Source organism: Anopheles gambiae, chromosome X (assembly GCF_943734735.2).
Source record: "Anopheles gambiae chromosome X, idAnoGambNW_F1_1, whole genome shotgun sequence".
Taxonomy (NCBI): domain Eukaryota; kingdom Metazoa; phylum Arthropoda; class Insecta; order Diptera; family Culicidae; genus Anopheles; species Anopheles gambiae.
In genome coordinates, this window is record NC_064600.1 from 22,519,779 (window position 1) to 22,543,737 (window position 23,959).

General features: G+C 38.2%; 1 protein-coding gene and 2 pseudogenes across 1 annotated transcript; 2 read left to right on the plus strand and 1 right to left on the minus strand.

Moving 5' to 3' along the window:
- The first annotated feature begins 653 nt into the window (after positions 1 to 653).
- On the plus strand, positions 654 to 5,950 carry LOC133393205 (uncharacterized; annotated as a pseudogene).
- A 6,918-nt stretch (positions 5,951 to 12,868) lies between these two features.
- LOC133391300 (uncharacterized) lies at positions 12,869 to 15,067 on the minus strand (annotated as a pseudogene).
- Positions 15,068 to 20,738: 5,671 nt separating this feature from the next.
- On the plus strand, positions 20,739 to 21,963 carry LOC133393551 (uncharacterized). Its single transcript, XM_061658945.1, has one exon. It carries the CDS (start codon positions 20,752 to 20,754, stop codon positions 21,892 to 21,894), a length of 1,143 nt encoding a protein of 380 aa, XP_061514929.1. The 5' UTR covers positions 20,739 to 20,751; the 3' UTR covers positions 21,895 to 21,963.
- Positions 21,964 to 23,959: the final 1,996 nt, after the last annotated feature.

Genomic DNA, 23,959 nt, shown 5'->3' on the forward strand with positions numbered 1-23,959 from the left:
CTACGGCGGACGGTTCATACGCGGTTAGAACCCACGCCGGGCATGCAGATGTGAGTAATGAGGTGCCGCGGGATCGCTCCTATCCAGTGGGCAACTTGCATACTGCCACACTGTCTCCTGCTCGATGCATACGCTGCAGGCAGGGGGAAGGATGCACTCTACAGTAAAAAAACACCGTCATGAACCAGCGGCGGATCTACCGTTAGGCGGACTAGGCGGTCGAAGAAGATCTCCCGAGAAGGCCCCCCCCCATCCCCTGCCGGTAATATAAGTATACTGTTCTATTTCCCAACAGCTGTGTGCCAGTACCCCCTCCTCCCTGTCATCAGTTACCATTTAGAGGCGCCTCAACTCGTCATTCCGCCTAGGGACCCCGATTCCCCTAATCCGCCACTATCATGCACACCTTCCTTTCTTTGACCGATGGATCATAACATTCCGGAAGAAATTACATTTGGCGACAGTTGTGCACACACACGCACGCTCATACCCTTGCGCAGACGGCACAGCATATCTGTGTAATCTACAACATGCGAAAGCAAAAGCTTTGCAAAAGCAAAAGCAAAAAAAAAGTTATGTTTAATGCTTAACACGTTCATATCGATGGCAGGCCCCAAGGACTGCCAGTGAATTTTCCAGCCTACGTTCTAGGTGCTGGTGGAACGGAAAGTTGATGAAAATCAGCGCCGGGCTGAATGTGTTAATGCGAATTAGGGTTCTGCGCGTTGCACAGCAAACCCTCAAGCTTTAGCTAGCTTTTCCTTAGTCATTTTTATATTGCAGCAATTGAACTTATTGCGCTTTTTTGGATTGATTTGTAAAAATGCAACTTCATCGCCGCAATGTGTATAAACGGTTTTTTAAGCGCCACAGCAACTCATGAGCATTGACCACACGCGAGAAAGAGATAGCGCTATGGTGGGAAAAAGCACGGACGACGGCTGACAGCGATTGGCCGTCTGACGCACCAACACATTCAAACCATCGACAGCGCGCTCAGGCGAGGGGTACGAGGCGGAGCCAGGGACGGGTAGCTCGACGAGCTGCTTGACAAATTTGCCGTTGGAGAGAAAAGGAAGGCATGATAAAATTCTCAGAACGCCATAACGTCTTCCGTCGCTTTGCGCAGCGGGCAGTTTGAGTATGAGAAGTTTTCGATCGCTCTGCGCAGCGGGTGGGCTGTGAAATATGTTTACAGTTTGAGTTTTAGAAGTTTTCGATCGCTTTGCGCAGCGGGATGTATCGTCAAGTTAGGATTAGGCTTTGGTGCGTTTTACAGGGTTTACCAAGTCACTTTGCGATGTGTGTTGTCAATTCATCCCACTTGAGACGTATTTTTATTTTGACATGCTTCTTCATTTTCTATTCAAATGATAAATTATTGTCTATTCCATCGCATTCATGTTCATCCATTACATGGAGTTTTTTTCCACAGGGTTTCTTAGCTGGAGCCGTCCGCGATGTTCCAACTTTTTTTTAATTAAATTTAAGGGCTGTTTTGTTTTGTTTTGTAAGGGGGCTGTGTTGTTTTGTTCAAATAATTTTGTTATTTTATAATAAATATAAGATATTTACAAGACAGCGATCAAAGATGTAACGTATATTAAAATACAAACTAAAATGGATATAGATTATTTGGAATATTTTAACTACGTCACATTCGTTTGCTGACAACATAACGCAACTGTATGAAAAGAGGACGTTCCATTCTAGGTATGAACCCATGATGTTATTGAATCATGAACTCGCACGACTTCACAACATACGTAGCAAAGGACTGATTATCCAGATGCATGGTGCCTAATAAGTCTCTAAAGCCTGTATAGGCTGGCATTAAAACAAACTGGCAAACTGAAGAAGAACGAGTAGATTAAAAAAATACTATACTTTATTCGTTACCTAACAACATAACGGAAATGGATGATCAGTTTCATTTTAAAATGTTGTCTAGAATAAATATTAAAAGCTTTACAATCCACAAAACTACAATCCCACACACAAAATGTATAGTTCTGTACAGGTAAGCGGTCGTAGAAATACGGTAAGCCAATTTCCAAAATTTCAGAAAAAATGTTTCAACAACAAGAACTTCCAGCTTTGCTCAAAATGTCATGCAAATTCAACGGGAAGATAAAAAAAAATAGCATTTGAATCCGCTAAACTGCAATCTCCCTTACAAAATGTATGGTTCTACCCGGGTAGGCGGTTGTAGAACAACGTTTTTTTTTGTCATAAGCACTACGGTTAAATGTAAGGGGGACAATTACAGGCGGTCCTCGAGATACACGGTTAATATGGACCGAAAACGGCCGCAAAATACCACGTATCTCGTATTTCCCCGTAAGTTGAATCTCGTGATTTCCAGCCAACATTTCGCTAATTTTTGTATAACTTTGCAAGTAGGGGGTCGTTTTGGCCTATTAATGAATAATTTGATATGATTAAGTCTGAATATAATTATTTCAACGATACCACTCGTTCTCCTGAAATACGAATTCGCAACACAGGCCGGACAAAAATAGATTAAGTTAAATCTGAAAAACGACAGGGATACGGAGAAAGGGTAATAGCAGAAGCGACCAACAGCCAAGTAACACTGAATACGGTGAAATACGATTGTGAGAGGAACTAGATTCAGTTAGCAAAGGAACAGTTAAGAGTTAGGGACGTGAAAAGTAAGTGAAGTGAATGAAATGGAAGCACCTTTTAATTCTTCTTAATAAAGCTTCAGAACCGTTTCAAAGGTTTTTGGCAGTTTTATCATTTGGTTTTTGTTATTCTTGGAGCGTTACAGTTTTTAAGTTATTTTGAGACGTTGTAATATTTTTTTTTTACATTTGCCACCAGTAAAAGCACCGATTAATGTACAAATTTCTGCATTGTATTGAAAAATTAAAGTATAGATAAAACTGTCTAACATGTCCATGTTGCTCAGCTTTCCCAACTTCAAGTGATACACGTTCCAGCCAAAACCAAAACAACCCGTGCCGCATCTGACGTGTGTTTTCGAAGACGACAATTGTGAAATTGAAATGCACAGTGTACCAAAAACGGCTTGACTTGTTTGTAAGTGGTAGACAATCGTGTTTTTCAAATCGAGGATTGCTAGTAGACTGTGGACAGTTGTTCATTGGAATGGAAAACCCTGTACCACATGATAGTGAGGTCGGATTTTGGATCGGCTGCCGAACTTGCTCATGTGAGTTGAACTACGTGCTGCATGGTGAGGTGTGTGGTTGTGTGGTGTATGTGGATACCCGATGGAGGTGAGACAATGAGCCGCGGTAGTTTAAAGCGCCAAAACACTTATTGTTCACAACACTGCACTTGTCGCTCGGCGAATTAATTTACGTTTCATATCCAAGAACATTTAACATTTTTAGGACTAATATAGTGAAAAACAATTGCTGAACGATTTAACGTTGCGCCAAAGCTAATTAAATTTGTTTTGCTCTTCAAAAAATCGTTCAACTAAATCCTATTGTTTAGAACATTAAAAGTTCCGAGGAGTGTTGGTTTTTTTCCTTTTTGTTCTTCTTTTTTAGGTATAATTAAAAATGTTCCCGAAAAAATTAAAACAAAGTGGATTGCTTTATAAGAAAGCCGCAAAGCTGGAAGAACTGCTTGAGAAAGAGTGGCGATGAACGACGATGACGACCGTATCAGCGATGAAGGATCCATCCAGAACGAAGATACCGACGGCGAAGAGTATTTGGAGGGAGAGTTTTTGCAGGAGGCGAGCCTGGAAATTGATGCAGAAAGCGCGAAGCTACGAAACTCTTTGCGAACTTGGTTGATTCTCTATAAAGTTGCTCGTAGCGGAAGCAATAGTTTACTTGCAATACTGCGAAAAGCGTCTTCTCTTTCTGCTTTTTCATCTCTTCCGCAGGATGTTAGGACATTACTGAAAGCTCCGGTGAACGTCAACCAGCAGATAACTAAGGTTCCAGGTAGAGGTTAAATGTGGCACCAAGGCGTTGACTGTTGTTTTCAGCATTATTTCCGGTAAACTATTTATTGTTAAAATAATAAAGTAATGCCTTTCTAACGTTACTATCATTTTCTTTTATTTTTATCCAGTGGTGTGGACGTATCAGAAGATGAATTTGAGCTGAATCTTTCAGTGGATGGAATACCCATTTATAACCGTAGCGCTATACAAATGTGGCCTATACTGATGCAGTTGCACAATATGCCGAATGTTCCTGTTATGGTGGTAGGGATATTTTGCGGTACTTCAAAACCATCCGATGTTGAGCCTTTCCTGAGACCTTTAGTGGAGGAACTTAATAGGCTACATGATAACAAAATGACCCTGAATGGCAAAAAATTATCTGTTTCGTTTAGAGTTATTATCGCTGACTCGCCTGCACGAGCATTTATTAAACGTAAGTAATTTTTTTTATAAAATGTTTTATTAAAAACTTGCTTAGGTTCTATTTAACATTAATATTTACAATGAACAACGCAGAACTTATATGTCAATCACAGCATCATTGTTTCCAATGATGTGGATGACATAGTTCGCTTAGGATACTTAGGATATAGCTGCGTTTACCTGCACTAATATCATTTATTACAGGCAAACGAAACAAACCGAACAATAACGTTGACGAAGACGGACACCCTGAAATTACAACGTTCATTCGCTGGTGCAGAATCTGCCAAGCATCAGCAACTCTTCTGCAGCCAGCGAATTTGTGTTCCAGGGTGTCTATTGCAGGACAAAACGAACATGACGGAGATGGGACGCGGTTCATTCGATGCAGCAGCTCTCCATGGCTGATCAAATGAAATTCTGATTTTATTAATAATCAGCATATTATTGCCCTCAGAAATCCATAGAAAGTTTAGGTCCCTTAATTATTTGCACTTTTGGAAAGGTATCGAATTTGGTAGTTTTTTGCATTACGCAGGTATAGTTGTTTTGCAAGATAGAATAGGAAAACTAGCATATGAACATTTTAAATTATTGTATTGCGCTATAACGATGTTATCGTCTCGGGCATTAGAGGATCAGTGGGAATATGAAGGAACATTATGAACATTGAAGGAATATGAAGCAATTTGTAGAGGATTACAGTGTTGTTTATGACCGTGTACATCTTGTCAGTAACGTTCATCTTTTGCTTCATGTATACAAAGAGGTAGACAGATTAGACCCTTTGATAACTTTTTCGACGCATGCTTGTGAAAATATGCTACAGATAATCAAATATAGCTACGTAACATCTGGTTATAGAAGTTGCCATCAAGCTTTAGGAAAAATTATATTATTGCGAGATATAGAAACTGTTAGTAACCAGGAAAGTATAACGTATCCTACACTTAAAGTAAAAAAGGATGAAACAATTTTACAAGTTAGGCAGGGTTTTTTGTTAAGGAAACAGTTAAGGAATTATTGTTTTTTAACTAAAAAGAATATTATTTTTTTTTATTCAGGAGTAACGGTCCAAAAAGGCCGTATTGCTTAAGAAAAAGAATATTATATTCAAGTACGATAAAGCCATCGAGGAGTCAGGACCTGTAATTATACATGGTTATCCTTTAGAAAGGCGTTTTCAGGCATTCGCAACTCCTTGCGCATCCGATAAAATTTATAATTATATCGGATATGAAAACGACACTTCACCAACGCTTCGAAACATATCTATAAGTGACATTAAATGTAAAATGGTAGCTATTAAGACAATACGAACTAGTTCTAAACTACATTTTACTCCATTATCACACACTTTAACAGAATGAGGTGTAAGTAGGTTAAATAGGCTAAATAGGATAACTAAGTTAAGTAGGTTAAGTAGGTTAAGTAGGTTAAGTAGGTTAAGTAGGCTAAGTAGGTTATGTTATAGATATTAGGCAACCGAGTAGACTTGGTATAAGATCGGACTTAATCCAGAGACAGAACTAAATACTCTGTCTCAAAGTTGCCTTAAGAATATTGTAAATTTACAAATAATATTGAAAAATGTAAGATATATGTTCAATAAAAGGAATGTTTATGTGAATTGGAAAAAAAAAGTTTGAAATATTCTGAGAAGAATCCAGTATATATTACGATTATTTATACAGAGTTTATAGTTAACATTTTTCTTAATTGTGATTACATTTTTAATACAAAAAACATTATAAGTTGAGGTAGCTTAATTACTTCTTTAAAATAGTAATGTTTTAACTTTGTACATAATACATTACTAATATTAAACATCAATTTTGTACAGCTCTATTTCTGTTCTTTTTCATTATGTTTAAAAAAGCCAATGATTTTATCATTCTAGCCAAAAACAGGATACACGAGTCAAGTGATTTGATTGCTTATCGTAAATCTCTTTGCGGATTGTAGCCAGAATGAAGATTCGTCATCTTCCCACCATTTCCTTAGCCACATATTCAATTCATTTTAGAAGGATTAAAGCTAAAAATTTTTAAATTCAGGCAATCTTTGCCATATCGAAGCTTTAGTTTAAAAAAATCTTCCACGTCTTTTTCAGTGGCCTGTTGGAAGGAATTGCTACCTATGGCTCTAAACAGTTCTAATATGTTTGAATATGTGATTAAGGGAATTTTGGGGTTATAAGAAGGACCACCTTTCCAGTTGCAACCTGCAAACAGTTCTGGATCAAAAATCAAATCGCGTGCCTCGTGCATCCTGTCTTTTACTTCCGCTTTCTTTATACTTTCATCCAGCCATTTGTGTATATTATCCTTGAAATTATCTTCCGTTCATAAACTTTGGTTAAAATTATCCATACCGTCTTATGTTTTTAGTTTTTGAAACCCTTCTCGGGTTGTTGATTGAGCTCCTACACCTTTCCCTACACATACCACGTTGCTAATTTGTTCAACAAAAACTTGAACATGCGTAATTTTTTTTCTTTTGCTTCGATAAACTTTCTAAAATACCGTTTTGGCTATTTTTCATTTCCAAAATTTCTTCTCTCTGACTACGCAATTCAACAAGGATAGCTGCTTGATTTTTTTAAATTTGTTTCAATTGTCCCATCACATCGCTTGAAGAATATGATGAGTCCTTTTCTCCGTCACATTCAATCAATTCATCTTCAAAATCGTCTATCGATGAAATATGTTCCCCATCGTCTTCTCGTTGATCAGCTCCATAATCACTCGAATTCATTTTTCTTAAAATTGTTAACAATAACAAAAAAAGGTGTTATACAGGATATTAACATATTAACATATTAACAACAATACAATATCATCATACATATTTCACACACGCAAAACACTAACTGCTGCTTTCGAACGTCAAGTTTCTGAATCAACTCACCTTTAAAAATTTTACGCTGCTGCAAAAGCACCGGGCAATTATACTGAAACTCCTTTTTATCGCTCTGTGCAGCTCGTCTGGCACGATCCGGAATGGTGTAACACGCAAGATGCTGGACTAGCATTTAATCACACGAGGTTCGGTTTACGGCGATTTCTATAGAAAAAAAGGTAAGTCCTTCTGATGTTAATCTATATATAGGCTGGTATTATTGAATCCGTTCGTAGCGGCGGCGTACGTCCCGACACTCATTTTCCTAACGTACTAGATGGTTGCTACAGTTATTCTCCGCGGCGTTATAGGGCCGGGCTGATGAGATGTGTTGCCATCCTTAGAATTTCATGTGAGCGCCGTACGTTCCCGCTACGAACGGATTCAATAATACCAGCCATATGCTTCTTCTCTTCCAATAGCTCCTGCTCCACCACCTTACACCTTCCTGATAAACAACTCCTTAGATGACACACAGCACTTGGCTCCTAACATACACATGTACAATTCCCCAAGAAGCAAAATATTTTTTCTTTGTTTTCGGTTGGCAATCCTGCAATTTTACGTTGCTTTCAATCCACCTCGTTTTTCTCACTTTCCTTCATTATCACGTGAGAATGTACATTCTCCCACTACTCACTCTTCACTTCTCACTCATTGGTTCGCCTCACTGGCAGAAGTTCGGATTTTCTATTCAATCCGATCCAAAATCCGATCCTGTCAAAATTTGACATTTTTGGCCAACTTTTAGGGGTTCCCATTGTCATTTGGGGATATAAGAGACAGCCTGTATAACAAATTAATGTAATATGAGAGGGCTACCCCCAAAAACGTCAAAATGACAGCTAGATTGCGAAAGCATCACTGTAACAATACACGATGCGCAATCATTTCTTATTCTTCTTCTTCTTTTCCTTCTTCTTAATAGAGTTGGTAGTTTGAGGCCTCCTTTTAGTTACCTACTTACTTATCCGGCGCTACAACCGCTTTGCGGTCTTGGCCTGCCTCAGGAGTGTCCGAAACCGCTCACGGTCTCGCGCCTTCGTCTTCCAGTCCGTTATCACGGCTTTAATGGAGGACGCCTCCACGCCATCTTGCCACCTCAATTTGGACCTACCACGCCTCCTCTGTCCTTGTGGACGGCCTAAAAAGATTTTACGGGCTGGGTCGTCCGTTTCCATGCGTACAACATGTCCAGCCCACCGGAGCCTGGTGAGCTTAATACGCTGTACGACAGTGAGTTCGCCGTACATCTCGTATAGCCCGTCATTATATCGGCTCCTCTATTGTCCTTCCACACATACGGGGCCAAGTATCCTTCTGAGCATCTTCCTCTCGAACGCGGCTAAGAGAGTTTCGTCAGATTTGGACAGTGTCCATGTCTCAGAGGCGTATGTGAGTACCGGTACTATATAGGCACTATATAGCCCCAGCTTCGTCCGTCGCGACTGGTTCTTTGAGGTGAACTGATTTTTCAGGCTGTAGAAAGACCGGTTGGCATCCTTGCGCGCAACTCAGCTTCCATGCTGTTGTCGTTGCGGACCTTTGACCCAAGATAGATGGATTATGGGACGACTTCAAACGTGCGTTCACCTATCTGTATATCACATACATAGATTCTGATTATTTATTGGTAGGCCCGCTGATGTTGCCACGATCAGTTTGGTCTTTGCCTCGTTTATCTGCAATCCGAGGCTCTCTGCCGCCTGCTCAATCTCTTGGTTGGCTTCTGCTACATAGGAGAGCCGCAGTCCAACGATGTCTATACAGGGTTTCGAATCATACAAGAGAATAGTTCAATCACTTAGGGGAATGTTACAAATCGGTAGGGGAATATTGCATGCAAGCTGTAGATGTTTGCAATCATATAGGGGAGTGTTGCAATCGATTAGGAGAATTTTGCAAGCATACTGTGGAGCTGTTATCAGACTATGGGTGAGTTCTCGAACTAAAGAGAAACTGTGGCAGCATATAGAGAATGCTTGGTACAGTATTCCGCCATCGACTTGCAAAGATTTGGTGAAATCCATGCCTAAAAGGATGCGAGCCTTCATCCGGAACAATGGGTATGCTTCCAAATATTACATGGTGCCAAGTTAGCCCAGGATAAGGCTGTTTTGTTATTTTCTTTAGTTTTGGAAATGTACGGGCTGGCCACATCGCGAATTAAAAGCCGGAGCTGTTATGTAATAATGATAAATAGTTAAAATATTAAAATTTTCTGTACTGGTCCTATTATTTTGTCGCATGATTTTTGAATTTTTTATCATTTCTTTTCATAACTTTTTTGTTTGTCAACCATTTATCAACAAACTTTGAAAGCAGACTTTAAGCCAACATCCGAAAAGTACTTTCATGCAAATTTGGTAAATATTGATTCACTTTAGGTAATGAAATATGGTAAGTGAATAAAAAATTATGAAGTGGTCCTATTGATTTGTCCGACACTGTATAGGGCGATAATTTTGACAGTTACATTTTTGTTTATAACTCGTGATCGAGTTGGCATAGGAAAACAAGCAATACGTCATTCGACAGCTAAAAGTGTACGGAACAAGCAGCAAAAACATCCCGTTATAAAAAAAATGTCAAAAAAGAGTGCATTGTGGAAGCGGATCACATCCATCATGATGATCCGCGCCGGACGCGACAACCGCGACATCATGCAGTGCGTGCAGTGTTCTCCGAACACGATGAAGGCGATTCGGAGTGAGCTGGGAGAAAACAGCGACGACGAAGCGGTGGCAGCGCGAAAACCACATTCTCAGCGGCGGGATTGCGTGCGGACCGACGCTTTCCTGGCTGACCTCCAGGCGCGTGTGATGGAAAATCCGGGGATCGGAATTCGGCCGTTGGCACGTGAGATGGGGGTGGCACCATCCACGATGAAAATGGCCCTGAATGACAACTGGACACCGTCGTGAAGCCTTGGATCACGAGAGTGGCTAACGGCAGACCGTACGTGTTCCAGCAGGATTCCGCTCCGTGCCATACAGCCTCCAAAACGATAAAGTGGTTGGCGGCCAATTTCAACGACTTCATCGCGCCGAATGTGTGGCCTCCCAGCTCCCCGGATCCAATGGATTATTTTATGTGGGGCGCGGTGGAACGGGACCAACAAAACCTTCAGCAACACCAAGGCGGAGCTGATGGCGAAAATTAGGTCCGTTTTCGCGGCCCTACCCCGCGAAACTGACGCTAGGGCTTATTCCCGGTTTTGAAGACGGGTGGAGGCCGTAATAGAAGCCGTGGGCGGATATTTTGAATAAAATGAATAAAATACATGGTAAGCTACTATTTTCAAAACAAAACAAAATTCCCAGATGGGGCCGTCCATAAATTACGTAACGCTGAAATTTGGATTTTTCGATCCCCTCCCCCCCTATCGTAACAAAACGTAACGTTAGAGGAGACCCATCTTCCAAAATTACGTAACGCATGATCGAACACCCACCCCCCCTTAATTTGGTTTTGCATCAACAAATACAAAAAGGAGGGTGGGTGAAGGGTTCCCCTTTAGGCTGTCTGCGTTCATCAACCTTTCTCTCCGTCTCGCCATTGCCGAAGGAGTGAACCCTTGCGCCGGCTATGGCATCGGCCAACTCTCCTATCCAGTTTCCGAAGTCAGTTAGGTTGACTTTGTCCCTGGTGTGTTTAAAAACGGCCCAATTAGTAAACATACTAGGAGGCAGTCTACTCACCAGTTCGTTTAGTAGCGCTACGTTGTACATGTATCCATGTAGCTCGGACAGCTCTATTGTAGCACACAATTTCCTCACTGCCAACCCAAACCGCTGCCGATGATCGAGGCAGCCGAATTATCCAACTAATCCTGATTGACAGCACCGCACGACTGTTGTTTACCAACAAGAATATACAGGTCGATGCGTTTAGCGTAGAATGACATGTAACTGTTTGAATTTTGTTGACGGTAAGATTGAAAACTACATTCTTTACCTGAGACCAGTGTTGTTAACTGTTGACATTTTTCATGACAGTCACCGTAAACAGCCGGTCAAAATAATTTTTGGCTGATGACATTCAATGCTTCCACGACACGACTGTCATTAAACGAAATTCATTCGTGTCGCTACCGTCAGGGCTGATGCAATGACATGAAATGTAAACAATGTAGTCTGAATGTCATTTGACATTTTTTGAACAACACAAGTCGATACGATCGGAGGATTATTAAGTGTATCATCGCTGAATATGGGGATTCAAACAAACGTTTTAACAAACATTTGAGGATACATTCTTTCTCATAAAATAAAAGAAGAAGAAGAAGAAGAACATTATCTTGAAGTAACTGAACTGAGGTGAAGTAACTTTTTAAAATGAATTTATTTTATCTATTAAAATTTAATATTGATGAACAGAACATTTAAGTGCATTTTTACACGTTCGTTATGGAAGTTGATTACTTTTGGCTATGGAAATGTGAGCATTATTCACACCATTTAAAAAAAATCATTTTGAATTCTTTTTATTTTATGCTTTTTATTATAATGATGTTTCAATCAATCGCCCAACAGCTTTATTTCGACATTAATAATCCTATAAAAGTAAAAATATTACCAACTGATGTTTTATAGCCTCTTAAGCCTAGTTCGGATTCTACACCTTTGCAATAGAATCGCTATTTGTAATCACTATTTACAGCTCTGCTGAGACAAAAACAATTCAATATACAGCAGCAATATGATGTATTCAGCAAAAACTCTAATATAGATTCTGTCGTCGATGATTTGTGATAATGCCAGATTTGAATAATGATTTGGGAGTACATCATTAACTTGTACGACTTAACATCATGCCTGTTGTGGGGTCAAGCCTCGCATGGACCGTCATTCCGTTGCAAGGTCTGACTATTCAGCTTCGTGATTCTTGCTAAAAAGTCTCCAAAGCCTGTATATGCCGGAATAACTGTATTGTGCAAAGAAGAAGAATATTGGGTTCAACAAGTATGAAAATAATTTCTGGCACAAAGAGTATTAAATAGAATAAACGAAAGCAAATCATTTTCCAACTCCCAATTGAAATAGCTTAGATGATCGTTTTATACCGTTCATTTCTTTCTAGAAATAATACAGCATTGTTTTGTGGTTTCCAAACGGCATTGCTATTGTTATCTTTTTTTTGTTGATAGTTCAGTATAAATCATAATTCAAGTCATAATTCACAGCATTTACATAGATATAGGTATACTTAAAGTAATGGAAGTAATTACACGAAGTTTAATTGGTTATTCAGTTCGATGATCACAGATTTTGCACAGATATTTTAATGTATTATTGTACAGATTCTAATTAATAGCTCAGTTCCATTTTCACAGCCTTTACCTAATTATTTGAATGTTTAAAGCAATATCATGAACAAAAAAATAATTGTGAGATTAGATACGGTCTTCTATCTATCTTAAAATAAATAGGTATGTTTTAAAAAATGTGATCGTATTAAGTATAGTAAAGTAATATTACAGTTTGTATAGTTCATTCATAATAGTTCATAGTTTTTCGTACGTTCAAGTAATATTACACTTCGCAATTCACAGCCATTCATTAGTTTACGCAAACCTATCAAAACTTACTATAAATTTTCTTCATTCCATTGATAAAGGGTAGGGAGAATCTTTTCAAATGTACATTTGTTAAGTTTAATTAATAGAATATTTTCCAGGGTATCGTCGTTTAGCTTTGTTCGTTTGTCTGAAAGGACTAAACTAAGAGCGCTGAAAGCTCGCTCCACCGACACTTGATTCGACGGAACTGCTAGAAGTAGTGTGGCTATCTCGCATAGTTCAGGGTGTGTATATTTCCGCGACATCCAGTAATGCCATACATCAAATGTAGAATTTTGATGGGCTTCTAAATCTAAAGCATTAAGCTGCCGAACAAATCTATCGGGAGATAATTGATCAGATTCTACACATGTTGCTGGCAGCGATCCTCCATACAATTCTGTGAAGAAAATGTCAAAATCGCTAGGGCTGTTTTGTGTATTATTGTTGCATGTAGATAAAGACGGTTGTGTAGATGTCTGGAGTCTAGCTTTGAATTTTTGAATTCGTTCTGATGTGGCAATGATAAATGCCTATAATTAAAAATAGTAAAACTTTTGTAAAACTTAACAAAATAATAAAAAATTATTGTGTTCAAGTCGAATTGAAACACTTACACGAATTTCCTCCTTCTCTTCCGGGCCAAAAAACCTGGAATTCAAATAATTTATCCTAGGATCTATAAGTAGTGCTGCTTTTACAACGATGTTTTCTTTGAGAACTTTAAGTCGCTGTTTCAGGGCTTGAGTTAGAGCCTCAACAAATCTATTGTTTTGAATTAAACTAATCTGCATGATAGTCTTCATCCACGTTTAATAAAATTCATTTAATGATGTATGTACAGCCTGCATCTTTTTCGTTGCTATGTACACTGGCTCAAACGCTTCAACATATTCTTTTATGAATTGCCATTGTTCCATAAGGTCTGTAAGTAGAATAAAATTTCAAATTATAGTTAAAACCAACCTTATGATGAGTTTAATAATACAACCTAGCTCCGGGTACTGTTGGCCCAGGTCACTGAATAGTTCCTCACGCTCACTAAAATATTTTAGCATTTCAAAAATGCCTCCCCATCTCGTTTTGGAATATAGCGGTGGAAGTGACTCTTCGCTAAACACAGACTTGTATGCTATTTTACGGCAGTTGTTTGCCACCAATGTACATTTGCGTAGTTCCACATCGTATGCCTTGATGACATCACTCACTGAAAGCTGCATAGTATGTACAGCACATCTCACTACAGTTATAGTGTGACTGAATTCTCGTTCTACGGATTCAGTCCACTCCAATTGTTCGTCAGGAATCGTGCAGCCATCGTCGTCCGTTGGTGTGTTGAATAGGGTTTGAAGTTCGGATTGTAATTGCTTAACAGCAGCTATCATGTTCGCCCCGTTATCGCATGTTACCGTGAATATCTGCTCTAGTGAAACATGGTATAGAGCGAGTATTTCCAATATCTTGCTTTTCAAAAATATTCCTGTGTGTCTATTGTTTAATTCCAGCATGCCTGTAGAAGTATTGATATTTTCATTTTGGAAACATGTGCAAAGATTGAAAGAATATAAATGAAATTGAAATTATTTTTGCGTTTGATAATAATTTGTAATTTTGTAAGACATATTACCTATGGTGTAAATAACAATATCCTTTTTCATTGTGTCATAAAATTGTATGTTAACACCTAATATGTGTCGTCCGAGCCGGGTTGCACTGTCGATCTTGAGGCAAAGTAGTTTTCCTTTAACTACCGAGGATATTTCACTCCTAACTTTTCCTGCAGCAGCTCCTAGGTGGCAGACAAGGTTCTGACGATTCAGCTGAATTTTTAATGCATCACAAATTGGTTGAAGGATTATCCTCAAACCTTCCCATTCTACGCAGAGCATGGGTACATTATGCATGCATATCAATTTTATCATGCCTTCTAATAATTTTTGTCGGTCGATGATTACTGGAACTTTTGTAATTTTTTTTTGCTTCGATGGAGCTGCAGCTTCTTCTTGTATGAGTCCACATGACTTAGCCAACACTGGGTGAGCCGTTCGTATGTGCCGGATGAAGTTCCCCGGATCATATTTTTCGCTCTTTTGGCGGTATTTGCAACCATTGACATTGTCAATAGTGCACACCATGTGTCCATTTTCCACAGCCACGCAGTCATCGATCAGTATACTGCGTAGATTTCGTTTCCCTCCCGATGTGCTCGCCGTAATGTTTTCGACCATTGCTCTAATGTTTTGTATCACTATATCACATTCAAAATTATCCACTTTTACACTTAATATTACACTCAACTTGCTACGTGTATTTCGTTTTGATGAAGATTCGAGCGATTATTGTATTGACACAAACAAAAACTAATGAATTGAAAGCCTTTTCACCGCACGCTCTGTTGTAGTTTGACATGAATACGGCCATTTGCAATACGACACAGTTCACGATTCATACAGGTTGGCGAATGTCAAATGAATGTATCTTGAAAATGTCTTCATGTCAAATGACATTTTTTGACGGGAATGTCAAATGACAGAGAGAGATGGGAATGGGAAGCTTCAAATCGAATGAATGTCTACAATTTTATGTCGATGAACGTCACCGTTCGCAACACTGCCTGAGACACACGGCTCTTAAACCTGTATTACACGGTGGATTTTTTCATGGCAATTTTCTGTCAAACCTCTGTTTTGGTATTTTATAAAGAAATAAAAGTGCAAAACTTACCCAGGTGGGCGATCATTTGTCAGTGACCAGTGATAGGATTGTATTACGTTACGTAACAGAATGTGAACCCCCCCTCTCCCCTATGTAACAAACCGTAACGCTACAGGGAACCCCCTCCCCTCCTTTGAGCGTTACGTAATTTATGGACGCCCCCGATGATTAATTCTGCCTTCATTTTATTTTTCTTTCTGCGTAGGTGATAAAATCGCATGCGAAAAAGCGTTGTCACCACCCTCATCTTCTGTTGTCGGTGTTATCATCCTGTCTAACGCCACCTGGTGCTCGGTGCGATAACCAGCCCGAAATATCGCGAATGGTCAAGTGACAACCGATCTTTATAAACAAATCGCTGGCAAACCGCATGGCAAACGTGCCTACACTCCACCCCGTCAATCTTTATCGCTTTCAAGGATTTACTAAATAAAAAGCGCGTTTGCTCTGTGACGATAAAGATGAAGTGTTTGAAGGGTGGTACACTGGTGGACATAAAAATAGGAACTTTTTTCTGTGACCGAAAAACATAGTTCTTGCCGGAAATATTTGGTAGCCCTGAAAAGGACTGTTTAAGTGGTTGTTGGGAGGTGGTGTTGCGGTGTTCCACAGAGCGGAAACATATTCTAACTGTCAATGTGTTGACCGTTATTCGCTATCACTTCCTCACAGCGTAGGGCCATATCGCCGATGAGGTTACGGCATTCGCTTCTGTCTATACGTTTCCACATAGCCTTGCAGCGTCTCCATAGCGAATCAGCAGAACGTGCTGGTTCTTAAGCTGACGCTTGAGAGTTGACCACAGATTTTCAATCGGGTTTAGGTCAGGACTCAACGCAGGCCACGGTAGAACTTGCACATCCTGGTTTGCCAAATAACATTTAACTGTTCGCGATGTGTGCTTAGAGTCGTTATCATGCTGAAAGATGTAATGCTCTTCGTCTCCGAATTTTTGTCAGGCGTATGGCAACATCTTAAGACTAAGTATTTTTCTATACCCTTCCGAGTTCAGTGTCCCGTTGATACGGAACAAAGGACCCGGGCCGTGCCAGAAGAAGCAACCCCACACCATTACCAAAATTCGTCCGCTTCCACGCAGGTCCGGGATCAAAAAGAAAGCCCTATTTCGCAGTCCATGCGGTCACCGGCTATCCGTCAAACGCTCGGTCGATCCCTTTCGTTCAGTCCGAACGTTTATCGTCCAGCCCGAGACCTCTAGCGGCCGCTAGCTGAAGTACGGACGCTCCTTGTCGATCCTCGAACGATCGCGTCGTCACCATATGTGACAGTAATATTCCATAATATATGAACAAAATATAATAATTTTGAAAAAGATAATATTTTTTGCTTTGTATAGGACAATTGTAGCTGATTCTCATCACTTTAACTAACAGTTAGTACAAATATTAAAAATTTACATACACAATTTAGGGGGATGCTATTAAAAGCTCCTGACGTCTAGTTCACATTTCTAAAGAACTGAATAAAGGCATTTGAATAATTAGATAGAGCAGGTACATTGAAATAAAGTAGTTCAGAAATTAGTAATGAAAAGCAGAACATATTGTTTGTCTTTGGAGGTTAAAATTTTAAATCTGTTGTTTAAAAAAAATAGGAATTACACATTTTCCTGAGCATTGATATCACACAATATTCATCCAATACTTTTCCAAGTGCCTTCAGAAGAGGTAATAATACTAAAAATCTGATGTTCTTGGTTTTACAGCTTTTTGAAAAAATCAGAATTCAACGATAACTACAAATAAAGTATTTACTTCATTTGTAAAATTAAACTGTGCCTTTGTTTTAGTGCGTGTAGCTACTGTTATTGAACTGGTTAACGAATCAGATGAATACAGCTCATTATACAAAATGTCCTTCTGGATGCATTTTCTTTCTTGCAAAATATTCTTTGTAGCATACTCCCCTCTATCCTTATATTTAGTTTGTCATGACTTTTGGGAGTTTCTTCTCCCTAAACGCCAATAGATGCTGCTGCATTCATAAAATTTTCCTGTTATGCGTATAATTTTAGAATTATTTTCCTTACATCCGTCTATAATCTAGAGCAGGACCAAAAAGTATTTGGTTCTGATTTGCTTTATTATATTTAATAATAAAGCTCGGTTAGAATAGAAATTTACATATTAGATAAGTGCATGAGCTGAAACTAAGATACACAGCTTCGTAATGGAAATTAAAAGTGATCAAAAGCACGTAGAATATATTTTTGTAGAATACACGTAATACGCTACAATAGGCACCTATGGAGCCGCCTAGTTACGCATGTGTCTGTTTTTAGAAAAAGTTGATGTGAAAAAACTTCAATAAAATTCGCGTTCGCAAACTTTCGCAGAATATTTCTTCACAGATTCATAGTATATATATATAACACTATTATGTGACATATACGAGACAACGCCACTCTACGCCACTTTCATAATGGCATCAAGTTAAAGATTAAAATAATGAAATTTTTTAAGAAGTTTCTTCAGTTATGATAGTATATTTTTGGATAAAATTAACTAAACTTAAAATCTTTTATGTGTTTATCTAGCTGACTAAATATACTTTTTAAAATGTCTAAATTTATCAAAATCGGTTCATATTTGAAAATGTTACAAAGGTTCAAAGTTTTCCAAAAAAATGAAGATTTTTCTGCGTTTTTTTATTAAGTCTCGACTTTGAGAGGTCTTTTTTAGAGAACCAGAAAAGATAAAGAGCTCATATTTGGTATTTCTTCTTAGTTTAACCGTTAGTTTTAAAACCTATTATTTGGAATTGCGCTATTACAAAGTTGATTTTTTGAATTTCATCCCGGCAAATGCCCATAGTGCACTGATGGAAGAATGAAGCGCAACACGGTTTGGCTCTTCTTTTATACTGCCGCAAAACGCTGCCGGCACACAAAACGCAGATAACTAGCGCACCAAAAATGAGAGTATAAAAGGCAAAAATCGGCTATTGCAAATTCAGTACGCCTCCAACTGTTGGCGATGACACACCTAGTGAACGCAAAAAAAAACAGACAATTTTTTTTCCTATTTTTATATCCACCAGTGTACCATAGGAAAAGAAGCATTGGCCATAATATGGGGTATCAATAAATTTAAACCATACCTGTATGGTAACAAATTCACCCTTTTTACAGACCATAAACCATTGCAGTACATAAAAAACTGTAACAAATATTTAAAGATTCTTAATTGGAGAATTGAACTAGAGAATTATGACTACCCATCATGTACAAGGAAGGAAAGACAAATGTCGTGGCAGATGCCTTGAGCAGAAAAATAGAATGTAACAAAAACGAAACTAATCGAATTTTTTCTATTACAGATACGGAGGACAGCCAAAGTGAAGAGAACAATAATCCTCTTCTCGATGAAAACCATAACCCATCGCATGAAGAAAACAATACCCCTTCTTCTTTTTTAGCACACAACAACACAAACGGTTCAGAGAATATGATAATACAATCATCTTCATTACAAACGATTCATTCAGCGGAAGATTCGTCGGATTTCAACATTCATTCAAGTCTGAGACCAGTGAACTACTACAAAAACCAAATCATTTTTAAAATTGACCATTCTAGTTCGATCAGTGTAGAGTCCCCTTTCGGAAACATCAAAAGAACGATAGTTATTCAACCAGAATTCACAATACAGGATATAACGGGCTACTTACTGAAATATCTTAACGGAAAACAAACTGGAATACTCTCACCTGAAATGTTGATACAAACTATTCAAGAAGCATTCAAAAGAAATTTAAAAGTTAAAGGACATTTTGTAATGTGCTTCTTTCTAGTAGAAGACGTCATAGAAACAAACAGGCAAAATCTATTAATATCAACAGAACACAATCGTGCTCACAGAGGAATCACTGAGGTAGAAGCTAAATTAAAAAGATCTTACTTTTTCCCAAAAATGCAACGCATAAAACAATTCACAAATAGTTGCGAAGTGTGTAATACACATAAATACGAGCGAAAGCCTTACAACATTAAAATAAGCCCAAGGCCCATAACAGAAAAGCCGCTAGATAGAGTGCATATAGATATTTTCATAATAAACCACGAAAGCTTTCTCTCTGTAATAGACGCTTTTTCAAAACTCCTCCAAATGTATTCACTTAAACATAAAAACCTAATAGATGTACAAAAGGCTATGACAAAATATTTTAGCACCTTCGGTTCACCACGTCAAATTATAACGGACCATGAGACAACTTTCCGCTCACTTCAATTTAAAAATTTTCTAACCCAGTTAGGTACTTCTTTAGAATACGCATCTTCATCGGAGTCCAACGGCCAGATAGAAAGAACCCATTCAACAATAATAGAATTGTACAATACCAATAAGCACAAATTTCCACGTGCAGGAACAAAACAGCTAGTAAAAATCGCCGTAACTCTGTACAACGAAACGATACATTCCGCAACTAAATTTACACCTAATGAAATAATATTCAACCAAAATAGTGAACTAAACCCAGAACAGATCAGAAGCAATGCGCAGAAAATTTTTGAGGAAGTCAAAAACAATCTCCTTAGGTCACATAATAGAGTAATTAAATCTAATTCAACAAAAGAAAATCCGCCTAAGATTGATGAGAATCAGGACGTGTTTGTACTACCAAAAATAAGAACCAAAACCCAACCGAGAGCTCATAAAACTACAGCACATCAAATAACTGATAAAACATTCAAAAATATTAGAGACATAAAACGAAACAAAAGCAAGATAAAAAGATTCAAGAAAAATACCTAATTTATAAATTTTACTGTGTATCTTTACAGATGATTTTAGCTCTGATTTCAACAATCATGTTTTTAACGGCAAATGCAACCACAAGCAAGCTAGAAATACGCAACTTAGGAAATGATCCCTTACTTTTGATTGAAAGAAAAGAATGTAAAATCGTAACTGGAGTTATTAAAGTAGTTCATCCCATTAATCTGACAGTAATAGCAGAAAGCATAACGAAATTCAACAATATCGCTAAAAGCTTAGATAAAAAATTACCATTGACCAAGATAGCCACTCGCCGAGTCGAAACATTAATGTACAATTTTTATGAAATCAAGCCACTAGAGCGAAATAAGAAAAAACGTTGGGACACCTTGGGAGCAGCATGGAAATGGCTAGCAGGTTCACCAGACGCAGGCGATCTTCGGCTCATCAATACATCAATGAATGAACTCATTTCTGCTAACAATCTACAAGTCCAAATCAACGACATGCTAAACGTACGGATTCAAAAGCTGGTGGATACCATAGAAGAAATGACGAAACAATCCTTACTGAACAATATCATAATGAAAGAGTACGAAACGATATTGTTTCTTCTAAATGTAGAAAGCCTCAACTCTATAATTCTAGAAATCCAGGATGCCATACTAAAAGCAAAAGCAAAACTACCATACAACAAACTTCTATCATTCAAGGAAAAATTATTGATTGAATCGATAATTCAAAAACAAGCAATATCAACTTCCTTTCCAGAAGAAGCGCTTGCCTACGTCACTACAAAAATAGCAACAAAAAAAGACATTCTTCTGTACATCATTGAAGTACCACAATTAGAAACCGGTGTTTCCGATATAATCACCATACATCCGCTTATCATCAATGGTACTAGAATAGTGAATATCCCTACAAGAATCATAAAGACAGCAGAAAAGTTATACACCACATCAAAACCAAACGATTTTGTCCAGTACCAAGAGTACCTTCAAGAGATTTATGACGAATGTTCAGTCTCCATTATACAAGGGAAAGTCAGTCACTGCCACATTACAAATGACAACAACACACTTATCGATCTAATTGCCCAAAATAAGGTGTTAATCAACAATGCATATAAGCTCTTACTCCGTTCTGATTGTGAACCGCATGACCGCTACATATCTGGTAACAGTCTGTTGACGTTTAGTAATTGTAGCGTAACCCTTAACAATCGGACATTCGTTTCTAAATCAATATTATCCACCGAAGAAGATATACAAGGAGCTTTTCTAAACCTGGAAGTTAACAGAAGCCTCTCACTCAACCTGCAGACCCTGAAGGAAGAAAACATGATACACAGAAAAATGATAGATCATTTGAAACTGTCACAGTATGAGCATAAAAACTGGATATTAAGCATTATTGGAGGTCTTTCGATAACAACAACAAGCTTGATTATACTAATAGCCTACATGTGCCTATGCCAGAAGAAGATAGTACGAAAGCATCGTTGCAGAAAACATAAGAATAGCCAAGGCCGAGGACGTCCTTCTTCAAACCCCGGAGAAGTCACACAGTCCATCGCTTACGACAGCGGTCTCCAGTGACAATCGACCGTGGGACCAGACGACAGTGGTCTCCAGTTGCAAGTCAGCGCAACGCGGCTCCCGCAGGCCACCTGGGCTTGAAGCGTGTTTACGAGTAGTTGTAATTTGGAGTTAGAATAAACAGGTTCTCTCTACTTTATATATTTATTTAAGCATATATATATATATATATATATATATATATATATATATATATATATATATATATATATATATATATATATATATATATATATATAAATAAATATATATATATTGTTGAGAGGTTGCGAGGAGATGTAATGCCAAACAAATAAATAAATAAATAAATAAAGAAATAAATAAATAAACACATTAAAAAATAAATCAATAAATAAATAAATTGTAGGAGGCGAGCTGAACGTAGGGACATAAGGACGTAAGGACAGCAGACACAGATTCACGTGTTTTTCTATTAACAGTCCAGCGTGAATTGAATTCTTTATTATTTTTGTTGACAGTTCACATCTTTTTTGACATTTGTATAAATGCAAAGGTATGTACATATGTGTCATTTGACGTTTAATGCCTACACATGACAGTTCGGATTCTGTTTGTCTACAACTCGGCTATCCTGAGTATTTAATTGCCCTCAATTAAATCTAATTTTAAGTGAATGTTGCCGTTAAGTTTTGTTGGTCTCAATAACCTCGGAAGGTTCTATCCATTTTCTTAATTTATTAGCTTCTAAAACTCCATCGTATGGAATTTGGGTTATCTGACAACCTTCTATATCCTTAATAAAATAGCGATCGTTGGGTAAAATCTTATGTACAATGTATGGCCCTTTAAATTTTGGAATCAACTTTTTGTTTTGGTTCACGGTGGTGTCAACGTTTCTTATTACAACAAAATCACCTATTTCGAATTCGGGAGCGGGTTTGTGGTTTTTACGGAAGTAGGTTTCATTGATTTCCTGAGATCTTTTTATATTTTCTGATGCTTTATTACGATTTTCAGCTAGGTCTCGAGCTATATCGGTATATTTTTTCTCATCAAGAAACTCGGTCAATTCATCAACATCGTGACATCTTTGTTCGACGCCAAAGAGGAGAATAGAAGGGGCAAAATTTGTAGATGCGTGCTTGGTATTATTCAATGCATATTCGGCTGCGCGTAAATGTGAACTCTAATCACAATGATCAGGACTATTTGAGAGTTTACTAAGAATTGGGCGAAGAATGCGGTTAACTCGTTCGACCTGTCCATTCGCTTGAGGTGAACATGTTGCATTTAAGACGTGTTTAATGCCATTATTTTCAAGAAAATTTTCAAAAAGATTGGAAGTAAAGCATGTTGCTCGATCGGTAATAATTCGCTTCGGACGACTGTAATAAAACATATATTGATTGAGAATGTTACAGACTTCTTGAGCATTTGTAGAGCGAGTAGCATAAATTTTAGTATATTTTGTAAAAGCGTTGATGACCACCAAAATATACTTTCTCTGCGACCTCACTGATGGCAAGGGACCCAAATGGTCAATATGAAGTGTATCAAATGGTGTTCCTTCCTTGGGGATGCTATGCAGATTTCTATTATTGATGCGGGGAGGGGCGGAATATACAATACATTTCAAGAAATTTCTTATAAAATGTTCCACTCGAGGCTTCATACAAGGAAACCAGTAATGATTGCTTATTTTGTCACATGTCTTATCTACTGCTAAGTGGCCGATCTTTTCATGGGTATGTCGAATGATGTTATCTATCATCTCATGAGGCACATAAAGTTGAAGTCCCTTGGTTGGAGATTCTCGATACACTAATCCATCTTGCAACGTATAACCATCAACAGCTCCTAGCTCCAACTTGGACTTCATCTGTTCAATAGCACGATCTCTCGCTTGAGCTAATTGCAATTGAAAATCTAAATCAATTTCATGAACAGCACAACTAGCTTGCAGTCTGCTCAGGGCATCGACATGACACATTGAAGCACCAGAACGATGTTGGATGGAGTATTCATAATTTTCGAGAAAAAGCGACCATCGAGCAATTTTTGCAGAGGAATTACGATTTTTAAGGGTTTCTACAAGTGAATTACA

Coding starts and splice junctions, on each gene's coding strand:
- LOC133393551 (XM_061658945.1), top strand. CDS start 20,752: ATGAATGAACTCATTTCTGCTAACAATCTACAAGTCCAAATCAACGAC.